Source organism: Phascolarctos cinereus, unplaced genomic scaffold (genome assembly GCF_003287225.1).
Source record: "Phascolarctos cinereus isolate Bilbo 61053 unplaced genomic scaffold, phaCin_HiC Scaffold_4;HRSCAF=312, whole genome shotgun sequence".
NCBI lineage: Eukaryota > Metazoa > Chordata > Mammalia > Diprotodontia > Phascolarctidae > Phascolarctos > Phascolarctos cinereus.
The window spans coordinates 502,509,728-502,523,105 of record NW_027555847.1 but is presented as its reverse complement, the minus strand read 5'-3'; the positions used below and the strand labels follow the sequence as shown (position 1 = coordinate 502,523,105).

The 13,378-nt window shown below is 46.5% G+C and overlaps 1 protein-coding gene across 3 annotated transcripts in view; it reads left to right on the top strand.

The window, feature by feature from the left end:
• Positions 1 to 810: 810 nt before the first annotated feature.
• CABLES1 (Cdk5 and Abl enzyme substrate 1) overlaps positions 811 to 13,378 on the top strand; it is a 151,887-nt gene continuing 139,319 nt past the window's right edge. The window contains exon 1 of one of the 3 annotated variants that reach the window (XR_013486232.1): positions 811 to 2,162. Coding sequence is in view for 2 of the 3 variants with exons in the window: in XM_020968751.2 (XP_020824410.1) it covers positions 1,270 to 2,162 (893 nt within the window). In the remaining variant the exon portion in view is untranslated. The remainder of the gene's footprint in view (positions 2,163 to 13,378) is intronic. The other 2 variants (XM_020968751.2, XM_020968750.2) reach the window with 2 other exon arrangements.

The following is a 13,378-nucleotide window of genomic DNA, read 5'->3' as shown; positions in this document are numbered from 1 at the left end:
AAATGGGGGTCAGGGATGCTTAGCTGCCACAAGTAAATTATAGGCTTACAATTTTTAGAGCTGGAAGAGCCTTTAGAGACCAACCCTTTCATTTTATAGATGAGGAAGACTAAGGATTTAGGGAAATTACTTTCTCAAGGCCACACAGATACATACAATACAGGAAAGATTTGGACTTCAAATTCAGTGCTCTTTCCACCATTATCTGTCAAAGTTCAGAGATTTAACTGCTAAATTTTTTGTGTGTTTTTTTTCCCTCCCTTTGGAGGATGTAGCAAAGTGGAGCATAAACGAATCTTTGACAGTTAATTCTATGACTTACCAATTCTCTTAACCCAACATCAATCCTCTCATACCACTGAGAGCGATTTTTACTTATGGGTACACTTTGTCATGCTCCACATAACTCTAATTAAGATATATGCTTGGACAAACACACCTGGATCATTTTGTGCTGCGACCCAATGCTCTTTTTCACCTGGGGGAGAGGGTTTGAGGGAGCAGGGATGGAGAGGGGGAAGGGAGGGAGAGACAGAGACAAAGAGAGAAAGAGACAGAGAGAGAGACAGAGACAGAGAGAGTGAGAGAGAGAGAGAGAGAGAGAGAGAGAGAGAGAGAGAGAGAGAGAGACAGAGAGAGAGACAGAGAGAGAGAGGGAGAGGAGGCAGAGGGAGGAGAGAGGAGCCTGTCCAAACTTCCCGCCCCCTGCGCAGACAAGCCGCCCCCCCTCCCATCTCTCCTCCTCCTCTTCCCTCCCCCCCCCCCCCCCCCCCCAAGCCGGTCGCTGGCTGCAGCTTTGTTTTCTTCCCAGGTTTCATTTCCCACACGTGATACTGTGTTATTGCAAAGAGCGCTTCGTAGCGTTAGCGCAGGGCGAGTGCACCTATAAATACTAATAACATCGGCCAAGGAAGAAGAGAGGGAGCGAGGCGAGGAGGCAGAAAGAGGAGAGAAAGAGAGAGAGAGAGAGAAGAGGAGGAGGAGGACAAGAAGGGCTAGGGGAGAGAGGAAAAGCGCACCCGCAAGTCCCCAGGAGGAGGGCCCCCCACCCGCCCCTCGGTGCACCCAGGGCCAGAGCGGGGCAGAGGGAGGCTTGCATGCCATGCCACGCGGGGGGCCGGAGCGCGGTAGCTGCGGCCGCGCACGCTGCTGCTGCTGCTGCCGCTGCCACCGCCGCCGCTGCTGCTGCCGCCGGCCCCGCTCGTCCTTCCCTAGCTTAGCCCTTCCGCGCCTCCTCGTTATATCGGGGCATCGCTGAAAACGGAGACAATGGCGGCGGCGGCTGCAGCGGCCACCACCGCCACCCCCACCACCAGCAGTAGTAGCAGCAGCAGCAGCAGCAACACCAGCAAGAGCACCAGCAGCGGCGGCGGCGGCCGAGGCGCTGCCGCCGACGCCAGCCCCCGGGGCAGCGGCACGGGCGCGGGGCAGCGGCAGCAGCAGCAGCAGAGGCAGCCCCCGCAGCAGCAGCAGCAACAGCCCGAGCCCCCCAGGAAGCAGCGCATGGACCCGCGGCGCCGGCAGGCTGCCCTCTCCTTCCTCACCAACATCTCTCTGGACGGGCGGCCCCCGCTGCAGAGCGAGGACTGGGGCAGCGGCGAGGAGAGCGGGGCGGCCAGGTCCGGGACAGGCGGCGCCGCGGGCGGCGGAGTCCGGGCTCGGCTCAGCCTGCTGTCGGCCGCCGACAAGGGCAGCTTCTACCCGCCCGCGGCGGCGGCGGCGGCAGCTGGAGGGACTGCCTGTGCGCTGCTGCAGCAGCAGCTGGGCTGCTATCCCCCTGCAGCAGCGCCCCACTGCGGGGGTGCCCGGGGGCTCATGAGCCCCCTGAGTGTGGACCGGGCGTCGGGGGAACAGTCTCAGGCTAGCCGGCAGCCACCTCCCCCTCCGCTCCAGCAGCCTCCGCTGCGGCAGCAGCGTGACGGGCCGGGGGAGGGAGGGGAGGAGGAGTTGGAAGAAGACGACGCCTTTGCCCCGGTGCAGGTGCCGGCGGCCTCTTTCTTGGGCTCCGGGACACCGGGGGGTGGGAGCGGCAGCCGGAGTCGCCTCAACTCCTTCACTCAGGGAATCCTGCCCATCTCCTTCTCCAGACAGACCTCGCAGAACTATTGCTGTCTTGAGCAGTCGGGGCAGGTGGGCGCCTTTGAGCAGCTGCAGAGGTCCCGGTGAGTACCCGGGGGGCGTCACACACTTTACATCCTCCTCTACTGCCCACTCTCTGAGCTGGAGTCCTGGGTCCCCTCCCCATTCCCTGTGGGATCCTTGCACACTTTAACGTCCTTCTCTCTCCTGTACCTAGAACACAGAGCCCATGCTGACCCTGACTGGAGTCCTGGGTCCCCTCCCCGTTCCTAGTGTGACCCTTGCACACTTTTAACATCCTTCTCTCTCCTGCACCTAGAGCACAAAGCCCATGCTGACTCTCTGGACTGGAGTCCTGGGTCCCCTTCCCATTGCCTGTCAGATCCTTGCTTTTTTATTTCATTTAGCCGATGTGATAAAACCCTCAGTGCACGTGGGAAAAACAAGGGGGCGGGCTCGATGGTGTGTGCATAAAACATGCATATAACAGGAGCACCAATACATAGAACATGAGTGCTCATGCAACATGGATGGAGTGCTTGGATGATCTCATTAAAAAAAAAAAGCTTACACCAAAATCTTCCATCACAAGAGGGAGATCACTAACTTCCTGAAATCCCATCCAGAATGTGAGAGGCACCCTCCCCACTTTCTCAGACTTGGCAGGGCTGGAAGTGGAACAGACAAAAGTTGGCTTCCTAAAACTCCCTGCTTTCACCCCCGCCCTCCTGGCTTTGTGCATGTGTATAAGGAAATTTAAAACTTGTTGCAAAAATACTTTGAAATTCTCCCAAGAGGTCCCTGCTTATGAAGCTTTCACATGTCACATTCAAACTCTTAGGTCCCTCCCATCTATTTGCCCATATTTGTTTTTGCTTTTTCTCAGTTTTCCTTGGTAAGTATACTTCCTATGGTCCCTTCAGGGCTTTACCTAGAAATTGTTGTAGAAGTAGTTGGGCAAGTATAGGTTCAGGTGGAAAGATATTCCTAGAAGCCCATTAGGGTTTACAGTGAAAACATAAAGTGTTGGGCATGGCAGTGCCTTTGTTTATTACCTAGGTAACAACTGAAGCATGTCAGGGGCATGTAGAGCCTTGTGCATCTTGTTTTTTGGCACTTGGTAGTGGAAGTGAGGAGATGAGATGGGAAGGGAATACTGGTAGAAGACAAGGGTCTGGAAGGAGCTGTTAGCTTTTATGATCAAGGAGTTGGCTGGGCTGCTAGTCATATCTGAATGCTCTTCTAACTTGTTTCTGTAGAGTAGTGGGTCTTCTGCAGCAGCCATTGCTACTCATAGAATCCCAAACTATGGCAGGAAGAAGTGTTACTTTGCCAAAACTCTGCTTGAGTTGAATGGACACAGATACAACCTTTTGTCTCAGCTACCCAAAAGGGGGCCTGAAAGCCACCTCTTTTGCAGTATCATTCTGATTCAGGTAGGAAGGCAGCCTACCAGAAAATTAACCCGTCTGCGTGCAAAATGGGAAAAGAACAGAGCTTGTACAGATTTTTTTTTTCATATTGTAGTTTATTTTCAGATGGATGGAATCAGTCGGTTGAGAGGGATAATTCAAATACTATAAAGCTCAGCATTTGAGCTCAGAGAGAACTCAGTGTGTGATTGAAGTGTCTGTTTTACCTAAAAACTAAAGAGGAAAAGCAGGCAGCCTTGTGGATGCAGTCATGAGTTAGTGAGGGAGAGCCCTAGGTGTAACAGCACGGAAGAGAAATCCCTTCTTAGAGCACGAATCTCCCCATTAGCTGGATGAGTGCAATCTGAGTTGAACATGTTCATTTATGGGAGAGAAGTGCACACTCAGCGGTTTCTTGGCAGCTCCGACGTCACCACTTGACCTGATAATGAGTGCAAACTATGTGAGGCAATAGAGTAATGACAAGCATCCTACAGACCCTGCTGTCCCAAACATAGTGTCAGACTACAGAGCTTATCTTGTTTCTCCTGATAGAAGCAGATGAATTTCAAGTGCTTAAAGCTGCAGGGAAAAGCAAGAAGTCACATTTCTTTGGAAGAAATTATTTGCCTCATGTTTTCACTCTTGTAAATTTTAGTCTGGAAGTATAATGATCTTTCTGCATATTTATTTTGTAACTCAAAGTAAGGTTTCCTTAGGACTGAGTCACTGGTCTTATATTTTATATGTATGTGTGTGTGTGTATGTATATGTGCATGTCTATAATATACCCATATGTATATGTGTTTATATGTATATTGTGTGTATGCGTGTGTATGTATGTGTGTTTGTATACACATATATATGTTCATCTGTTGGTTTTTCTCCCAAATTTTTTGAGATAAGATGAACAAGTAAACATGAAGTGACTTCGTTATCCCAGAAGTCACATGAAGCTGACTTCTTATGGCTTTTACACAATTCATATCTAGAATGTTGTTCTGAAATCTCATCCTAATAACTGAAAAGAATCAGAACTGGACCCTGGTTGAGACAAGGATGGGCGATTTTCCTTGGTGTGGGAAACTCATTGGTGATAAACTTCTTTGGCCATTCCCAGGAGCATTTCTTCTGCTTACAGTCTTACAGAGAGATGCCTGGAGTGCTAAGAAGTTAATTGATTTTGCGGGAGTGAGTGTCAGTATGTGTCAAGGATAGTTGGGATCCACTGTGCTAATCTGTCTTAGGCAGAATCCAATTGTATTGAATGGGGCAGGGGACTTTTACTGGATAAAATCTTGTGATTCAAGGATTTTTTTTTCAGGAAGTAGTCGAGCAGTTTCTTGACCTCAAGTTGTAGAATCTAATAAACTTGAATTGCCCCAGGAGGTTTACATGGGTCTCTTTTGGGTGGAGTATGGGGAGAGTGCCACAATAAAGGAACACCCTGACATAGAACTTTGTTAGACTTTTGTCTCTTATGAACAGCGTATTGATATCACTTCTCATCAGCTTGAATAAATAAAGTAAGGACAGGTAAATCCACTTACCCCGGATTCCAAGACTGGTAATCTGTCGGATTTTAAAAATACGGATCTTTTTTCCCCTAGAATATCCCATTTTAAGAAAAACATATACCTTGCTCCACCTAATAGTTATGATTTTGAAAAGTTGTGTATAAATTTTTAAAAAAGAATTGTAATCATATTTTTAGAGACTAAGAGAACTAGCTATTAAGAAACATTTACTATATGCACTGGGGATATAAATACAACCAAAAAAGAAAGTCTCTGTCCTGAAGGAGTTACAGTCTAATAGGGGAAAATGACATACCAGATGGAGAGGTACCCTAACAAGGACATGATATTGAAGTCCAGAAAATCAGAAGCAGAGCCAGGAAGGGAAGGGAGGTTGGCCAGCCTGGCCCCCTCCCCAAAGTGAAGGTCCCAGGAGGAATTCACCAATGGGAAAAGGCCAGAAAGGTGGGTGCATATTCCAGGGTGGGGAGGCCTCTGGGGGCAGATGGATGTTCCAGGATGTTACATAGCTTTATTTTTGCTGAAGGTCATTTCTTGATCTTGTAATACCCACCACAATCATTGTTAGGCCTGCTACACTGGGATATATCGTGGGAAAATGGGATAGGTAGCATAAGCTTGTGCTGGAGATGGTACACTGGCATCACGCCCACTGTTTTGCAGGGTGAACTTTTACATCAGGAAAGCCAGGCAGGTGACTAGTTGGGAAAATACCCTTTTCTTCCTACTGGCCCTGCAAGAATTTTTTCAAATTTTTCTCTCACATAAAAAATCAAGGATTTGGGCAATTATAGTCATTTTTTGAGGCTCCTAGTATGCATTTTACTCTTATCTTTGATATAATTAGGAAGTCTAAAGTGAAAGCATTCCCCTCCCCCTTTGTTGGATAATGATTTCACCTTTCTACTTTCCTGTGAAGGCTTGTTGTCTTACTTTGGGGGACTCGGCAGCCAGACTTTGTGCAAGGTTTCTTTCTTTTTTTTTTCCTCAACTCAGATGATTCTGTTCAATTTAGGTTTTCTGAATTAGCGTTGTCAAGCAAATAGAAGAAGGGCCAATAAATCTTACACAATGATTCTTGCAGCCTCAGAGGGACTTAGAAAATCACATATTCACATTATCTATGTTCTGTTGTATTTTCATTTATTTTGTTAAATGTTTCCCAATTCTGTTTTCATTCAGTTGCCAACCATGTGTTTGGCAACCTCTGAAAACACCCCTGCCCCTGAGTTCTTAGCAGAGGGCCATGCTGAGAGCAGATGTCCCATGTGCCATATTGTACGCATCCTTTGTTAGAGGAAAGGCATCTCTCCTTAGCAAGGCCATGAAACTAGCCCCATGTATTAGACACTAGATGTGCTCAATAAATATTTCTTGGTTGTTGGCAAATGCTGCCTCATCATTCTGTCTGTGTTAAGGTCAGTTGTCTACCATGCTGATGCAGTTACCATTCTCTATTCCTTTGCTATACTCTGTGTTTTAAAGCCCTGTTTTCAAGGGATCTTTTAAAAAAAACTTTTTAAAATTCTCGTTGAATTTTTTATATTCATGTGTAGAGGGAGAGGGACGGGCATTTAGCAAGCTTCTTCAACGTCACTCCCCTTTGCCTGTCTACGCTTTGTTCTGGCTTATTTGCAAGCCTCCATGGTATCTAGAGTTTGAGTTTTGGTGATCTGGAAGCCTGGCACTGACTGGGTTTTAAGCACCAGGAAGGCTTCGATTTTGTAATTCGCTTTATAGACTAGAGGTGGAAAGCCAGTATGGATGCCTTCTTGTGGCCTGGGATGACTGGGACGTGCACACATGCCTATTACGTTTGGAGAATTGTTAGGACACAGTGAGAGAATACATGGATCAGGCAATTTTCAAAGGTGTTATGGGAGTATTTGCGTGTTTGTGTTTTAAATGTGGTTAGTAGCAGTAACTGGTGGGCAGCTGGGTGGCCTAGTGGATAGAGCACCAGGCTTGGAACCAGAAAGGCTCATCTTCCTGAATTCAAATCTGGCCTCAGACACTTCCTAGCTGTGTGACCCTGGGCAAGTCATTTAATCCTGTTTGCTTCAGTTTCCTCATCTGCAAAATGAACTGGAGAAGGAAATGGCAAATCACTCCAGTATCTTTGCCAAGAAAACCCTAAATGTGGTCACGAAGAGTAGGACACAGCTGAACAACAAAGCAACAGCTGATGATTGCTCGTGGTCACTCCAGTACCTTTAGCTTGCATGGGACCCCCTGCCTCTGCTCAAGTCAATGCAGTTCAGTACAGGTCACCTTCTGTCATATTGTTGGACCAGAACAGGGAAGAATCTGCATTCGAGTACTGGGAAAGACAATGCAAAGACACATTTTTGGAAATGTTCCCAATTTTTTGAAATATAAAAACACTGCTTTCTTGTTCACCATTTACTGTTTCAGCTAATTTTGCCTCAGTTCATTCTTCGGTCAAAGGTCTGTCTGTTCAGTGGGTGTATGAAGGGACATTGGATTAGGAATCAGAAGGAACCAGATTCTCATCCTGGCTTTGCTGTGTGACCTTGGGCAAGTGAACTAAACTCTCTGAGCTTTAACTTACTCATCTATAAAATGAGGGGGTTGTGCCACACACTTCCTAATGCCCTTTCTCTCTCTAGAATTTGATATTTTTCATTTTGGATTCTCTAGGTGGAAATATTGGGGGCTTCTTAGAGGTGGCTTTTGTTGTGTTTTAAATTGGGTGCTGTGGGTGGAGCAGAATTTACAAAAGTGCTCATATAAGTTGGAATAATTGGCTTTCTTTTCTAACCTTGCTATTTCCTTAATGTTTGACAATGACTTAAGAAGCCAAACATCTCTGGCATCTGTTATAAATATGAACAATTGACTTTAAGGTAGCACTTAATATTCAGGGACAGTGGAAAGAGGGCTGTCTCCAGAGTCAGAGGATATGAGTTCAGCTCCTACATGTGAGGTGAAACTGGGTAAGTCAACACCTCTCTGGCTCACGTCGCCTTCTTGTTCACCATTCACTATTTCAACTAATTTTGCCATAAAATGAGCCTATTGGACTGTGACATTTTAGGTTCCTTACAACTCTAGACCTGAGATTCTCAAAACAAACCTGTGAAGTTGGTACTATGGGTGTTATCTCCATTTTACAGATGAGGAAACAGAGGCTCAGAGAAGGTAAAATGATTTGGTCCTAGTCACATGGAGGCAGGAACCTGGACCCAGGGTTTCCTGGCTTCTGAGTTCCACCTCTTATTCAGCCTACCCCTTTTAGGATCTCAAAAGGATGTGAGGCCCTTGAGGGACTTTGAGCTCCTCAGACACAAAGTAAACATAATCTCTTGTTTAGCCACTTAAGTCACTTTGAACTGGAGGAACCAGAGTAGTAATTCTGCTTTCAAAGAGCCGAGTGGAAACAAAAGAAAACCTTTTCAGGATATTCAATAACTAGTTTTCCTCCCTCTTCCCCATAAATATTTCAGCCTCATATTTACCATTTTACTCTTTCATTCACAGAACCCCCGTGGGTCCTAATCTTATAAAAGCACCCAAGGGGAAAGACATCAGAAGCTTGTATATTACTGGGTTATGCCCAATGACTGCCGGTTCAGGTGTGACCTTTTGCTTTTCTCTTCCTAGGGAAGAAGGGGCCAGCTGTGCTGAGTTCTTACTGCTCCTGTTTCATCTGAGGGCACCATCACAATTCCTGAAGGAGGGATATTTGTTTCATAGATGGTGCCCCCTTTCCCACCCCCTCAGAAAACTGTTATGTTGAGAGAGGGCTGGCTCCAGGGTAGGAGGCCATCAGAACAGCCTGGAAGGTCAGATCATTTCATTGCCTTTTGAGTTAGCTTTGGTGGGAGAACCCTTAGCTGGGAATTACGGCATCTGAGTTGTTGGGCCGGCTCTGTCGCTCACTGCCTGCCCTGCTGAGTGACACCGAGCAAGGCACTTGAATCTCCATGGCCCCCCAGTTTCCAGGGCTGTATAAATGGGAGTTATTCTTCAAGCTGGCACGTCTCCTCTTTACACAGGCTGCATGGCTTGTTGGACTGGATGGAGTTCCCCATTTCATAAGGAAGCTGCCTGGCCCCTTGGGGGCTTGTGGCGGAGGAGATGGCACAGTTACAGAGATAGCCGAGGAGTCTTTTGTGACCACCCTGGCCCTCCTTTGTCACCTGTCACACTTGTGTGGCCCTTTAACATGCACCCCTCTGTTACATGGGTAGGTCTTCCCAATTATGTAACATAGTAGGTGTCCAATAAGTGTTTCTGACTTTTAAGTCCAATTTATTATGCTCCAATGAGAGTGTATTTAGGCCCTGTGGCTAGAGTGTTGGACCTGCAATCAGGAAGACCTGAGTTTGGATCCAGCGTTATACATTAGCCATGTGACACTGGCCAAGTCACTTAACCACTCGTCTGACTCAGTTTCCCATCTGTAAAATGGGGATGATGATGATGATGATGATGATGATGATGATGATGATGATGATGATAATAATAGGGTTGTTGTAAGGATCAGATGAGATAACATTTGTAAAACACATTGGAAACCTTAAAGTGCCATGCAAACGCTAGCTATTGCTACATTTTATGTGTAAGCTGAGCCTCAAGTACAGTATTGAATAATTATTCTCCCCCAGTGAGAATCTTATGTAAAAAGTCAGACTTGAGCCCTAAACTTTAAAGCATTATATAAATATTAACTGTTCTGTCTTTGAGTAAAAAATTAAAATGGGGACAGAGTAAGGGTTAAGCAAGGTATCCCCTGATTGATCTCCTGCTGATAGGGAAAACTGAGGTCCAGAGATGTGTCCCACCAATCATTTGGGAGCTTTCTCCTTCCCTACATGGAAATATCTCTCCTCTGATCCTCTTAGCTAGCCCACAACACCTAGCTCACAACAGCCACCACTCTCTCTCTCTCTCTCTCTCTCTCTCTCTCTCTCTCTCTCTCTCTCTCTCTCTCTCTCTCTCTCTCTCTCTCTCTCTCTCTCTCTCTCTTTCTCTTTGTCTCTATCTCTGTCTCTCTGTCTCTCTGTCTCTGTCTCTGTCTCTCTCTCTCTCTCTCTCTCTCTCTGTCTCTCTCTCTCTCTGTTATTCCAAAACTGCCCTAGCTCAGGGCCTGTTGCCAGCTCCACGCTTCTCAATCAGGACCCTGCTCTGTGCTTCATGCAGGTAGGTAATTATGGGTTAATCAGATAAAATCAGCCCTCCTTAGTGGGTTAACCAGCCAGCTTCTCTGTTTGCTCTCCCAGGCTGGTGGAAGGATCTCACCCTCCCCTCTTCACAGTTGTTGGGAATAAAGCTAATTCCAAGAATGTCAGGCCCTGGGATCTGCCCGGCAGTATCAGCATAGCTTGCTCTGGAAGCTGTACAAAGAGCAGGCGGGCCGCACTTTGGCCACAGGAGGCAGCTTGGATAGGGCTGGTCCAGGCTTACAGAGGATATTGTTGCTCACAGGGTTTAGAGAATAGAGTTTGGCAGTCTACTAGTCTGGACTCGGGCCCACCCCCCTCCAGTTTTACAGATAAGGAAATTGAGGCCCAGAGACAGAACATAACTTGTCTAATTTCACACAGGGAGTAAGGAGCAGATTCTCTGGCTCATTTCCTCTGGACCAGCCTGCACTGTGTGGGAGGCTCAGCTAGGCTGAATGTTTATTGTTTAGACGTGCCCACTCTTTATGACCCCTTTTTGGGGTTTTCTTGGCAAAGATACTGGAATGGTTTGCCATTTCTTTTTCCAGCTCATTTTACAGATGAAGAAATTGAGGCAGACAGGGCTAAGTGACTTGCCCAGGGTCACACAGCTGGTAAGTGTCTGAGGCTGGATTTGAACCCAGGTCTTCCTGGGCACTTTATCCCTTGCACTGCCCAGCTGCCCCAGCCTCCGTGTTTGCTTTGATGCATATTTTGTTATGATTTGTTTATAATGTAAATTCCTCAAGGGCATGGAGCTGTTTTCATTTTGCTTTTCTATACTCAGCAGTTGGCACTATGCCTTGTACATATTAAGTGCTTAGTGGATTAGGTGTACCCTATGGGTCTGGGATCCATATAGAGTGATAGATGTGGAGCTGAGAGGGGACATTTGGAGGTAGCTCGTGGTAGAGCCTGGATTCCAGTCCGGCTCCTCTCTTTGCCTCCAAAGCCAGGGTTCTTTCCCCTGCATCAGGTACACCCTTGCATTTAGTGGTTTGCTCAGTAAGGCTGCAGCAGATTCCTCCCAGCACAGCATCCTTTGCTAGGAGCCAGAGGGGTTCTGTCCTCAAACTCTGCCAGCCACATCCAGTCAGACATAACCAAAAGATTTAATTGTTTAAACTTGTTTGCCATCCGTCTCCAACTGAGACCTGGGACTGCTGGTTCATCAGTCATGGAACTTCGGGGCTAGAAGGTACCTTCTGGGGTCCCCTTCCTGAGCTGTGGAGACTTGAGGCCAACCAGATCTTCAACCTCTCACAGGCCTGGTGACAGTTAAGTGACCGTGGATTTAGCATTGGATTTGGAGTCAGGAAGACCTAAGGTTGAATCCTGCCTCAAATTCTGTTGAATAGCTGTGTGACCTTGGGCAAGTTACTTAACTTATCTGGGCCTCAGTTTCCTCATCTGTAAAATGGCCATAATAATAGTGTCTGTGAGGATCAAATAAGATAACACATGCAGAGTACTTTGTGAGTCGTAAAATATATACTGGCTATTATTATTACCCGTCGGCATAGACCTCAGCAGAGTTTGGAATTTAGAAAGGGAGCTTTCAAAAACTTCTAGCTCTTTATTTACTGCAGTGACACCCCTATTCATTCTGCCACTGACCCCTCTTGTTCATTTCAAATCTCTTTGGTCCTGGGGTTCAGAAATCATTGGTTTAGTACTGTGCCTGGCACACAGTAGGCATTTAATAAATGTTTACTGATTGATTCTGTGTGCAGTGGTGCTCTAACATAAAATCCCTTCTAAAACGTCTGGCCTCCCTGCCCCCCACCCCCAACTTGGCATAGTTCTATTTCTGTTTTGTTGGGTTTTTTTAATGCCTCCTCAAACTTGGGGGTTTCCTAGTTTTGTGTGTTTGCAACTAGAATAATTGCATGCTAGTTTATATTTAACAAGGTTATCATTAGTGTGGCTTGGGGTTGAATGCTGCTCATTTAGACGTTGGAGAGGCAAGAGCATGCAAAGCCCCATGTGCAAAAGGCAACAGTTTAGGACTTAAGACATAATTAATGTGAGCACATGGAAAGGCTCAGCTCTAGCCCTTATTTAAAGCCTCGGGTATACTTAGAGCAAAGTTCAGTTTTACATTACATCAACAGAAAAGGATTAATAAAATTCACCAGGACACTGAGGAGGTTGAGAATCGGACAAGGCGATGAAGTGCCCTGTACTTACTGGCCCCATTATTTATTGAGCATAATGAACATCTTGGTAGAGGAAAGGAAAGGGGGTGGGGAGAAAGGGAAGATGCTAGCAAATGCTTGTTTTTAATATGGATTTTAAGTGGAATTTTTTAAAGTATTACAAAAGGCAAAGTCTCAAAAAGCCACTTTGCTTGGAAACAAAAATATGCATGTTTCAGGCCAAGTGATTGATTTGTAATTGGAGTATAGTTCTTATAATTTTCTGGCCTCCTTGGCTTGGGGCCTCTTCAGTAGGGCAGGCTGGATGAAGAAATGGGCAAGACCAGTGACCTGCCATGGATGTCAAATAGCTTTTTCTTCTAACTTTCAAGGTTCCTTGGCCTTCTACTACCTGGAGTGAAGCTGCCCCCTCCCCCAAAAAAGGAGGGGGAAGGAGAGAGACAAAGTCGGGCAAAATAAAGGGGTGGGCCCCATTTCTCCCTATAACCTCAGTCAGCCACACTTGGGTAGCAGATCATAGAATATCGTTATTAATTAGGAGCACTTAGGACTACGACCATGTAGTGAGTTACAGTGAGAGAAATGCAAAAGAAGCCAAGGAGAGCTGGAATGTGGGCCCCGAATGCCTTGTGTCCAGTCATCTGCATTGTGTGCTACATCATTGTTGGAAACCATCTGTCTTTCGTTGTTAACATGTGTGCCGTGTTTGGCGGTGGGTCATCCACCTGTTTGTGCTGGTACATCTTTGTGTAAGCCCTGGTCCTTGTAAACGATGAATCCCCTCAAGTGTTTGTCCTAATATGAATTCACACTGCCTGTTTCCATTGGGCTGGAACCAATTACCCTGTTTTACATATAATTATAACTTCAAATAGTACAGATTGGAATACACCCGACCGTTTCAGGGGATTAATTATTCTCATTCATTGTTCTTGCTAATGAGGACACAGCTGTAGCCTTAGTTAAATCTGTGTGAACAGAGGAGTGACCACTTCTAAGTG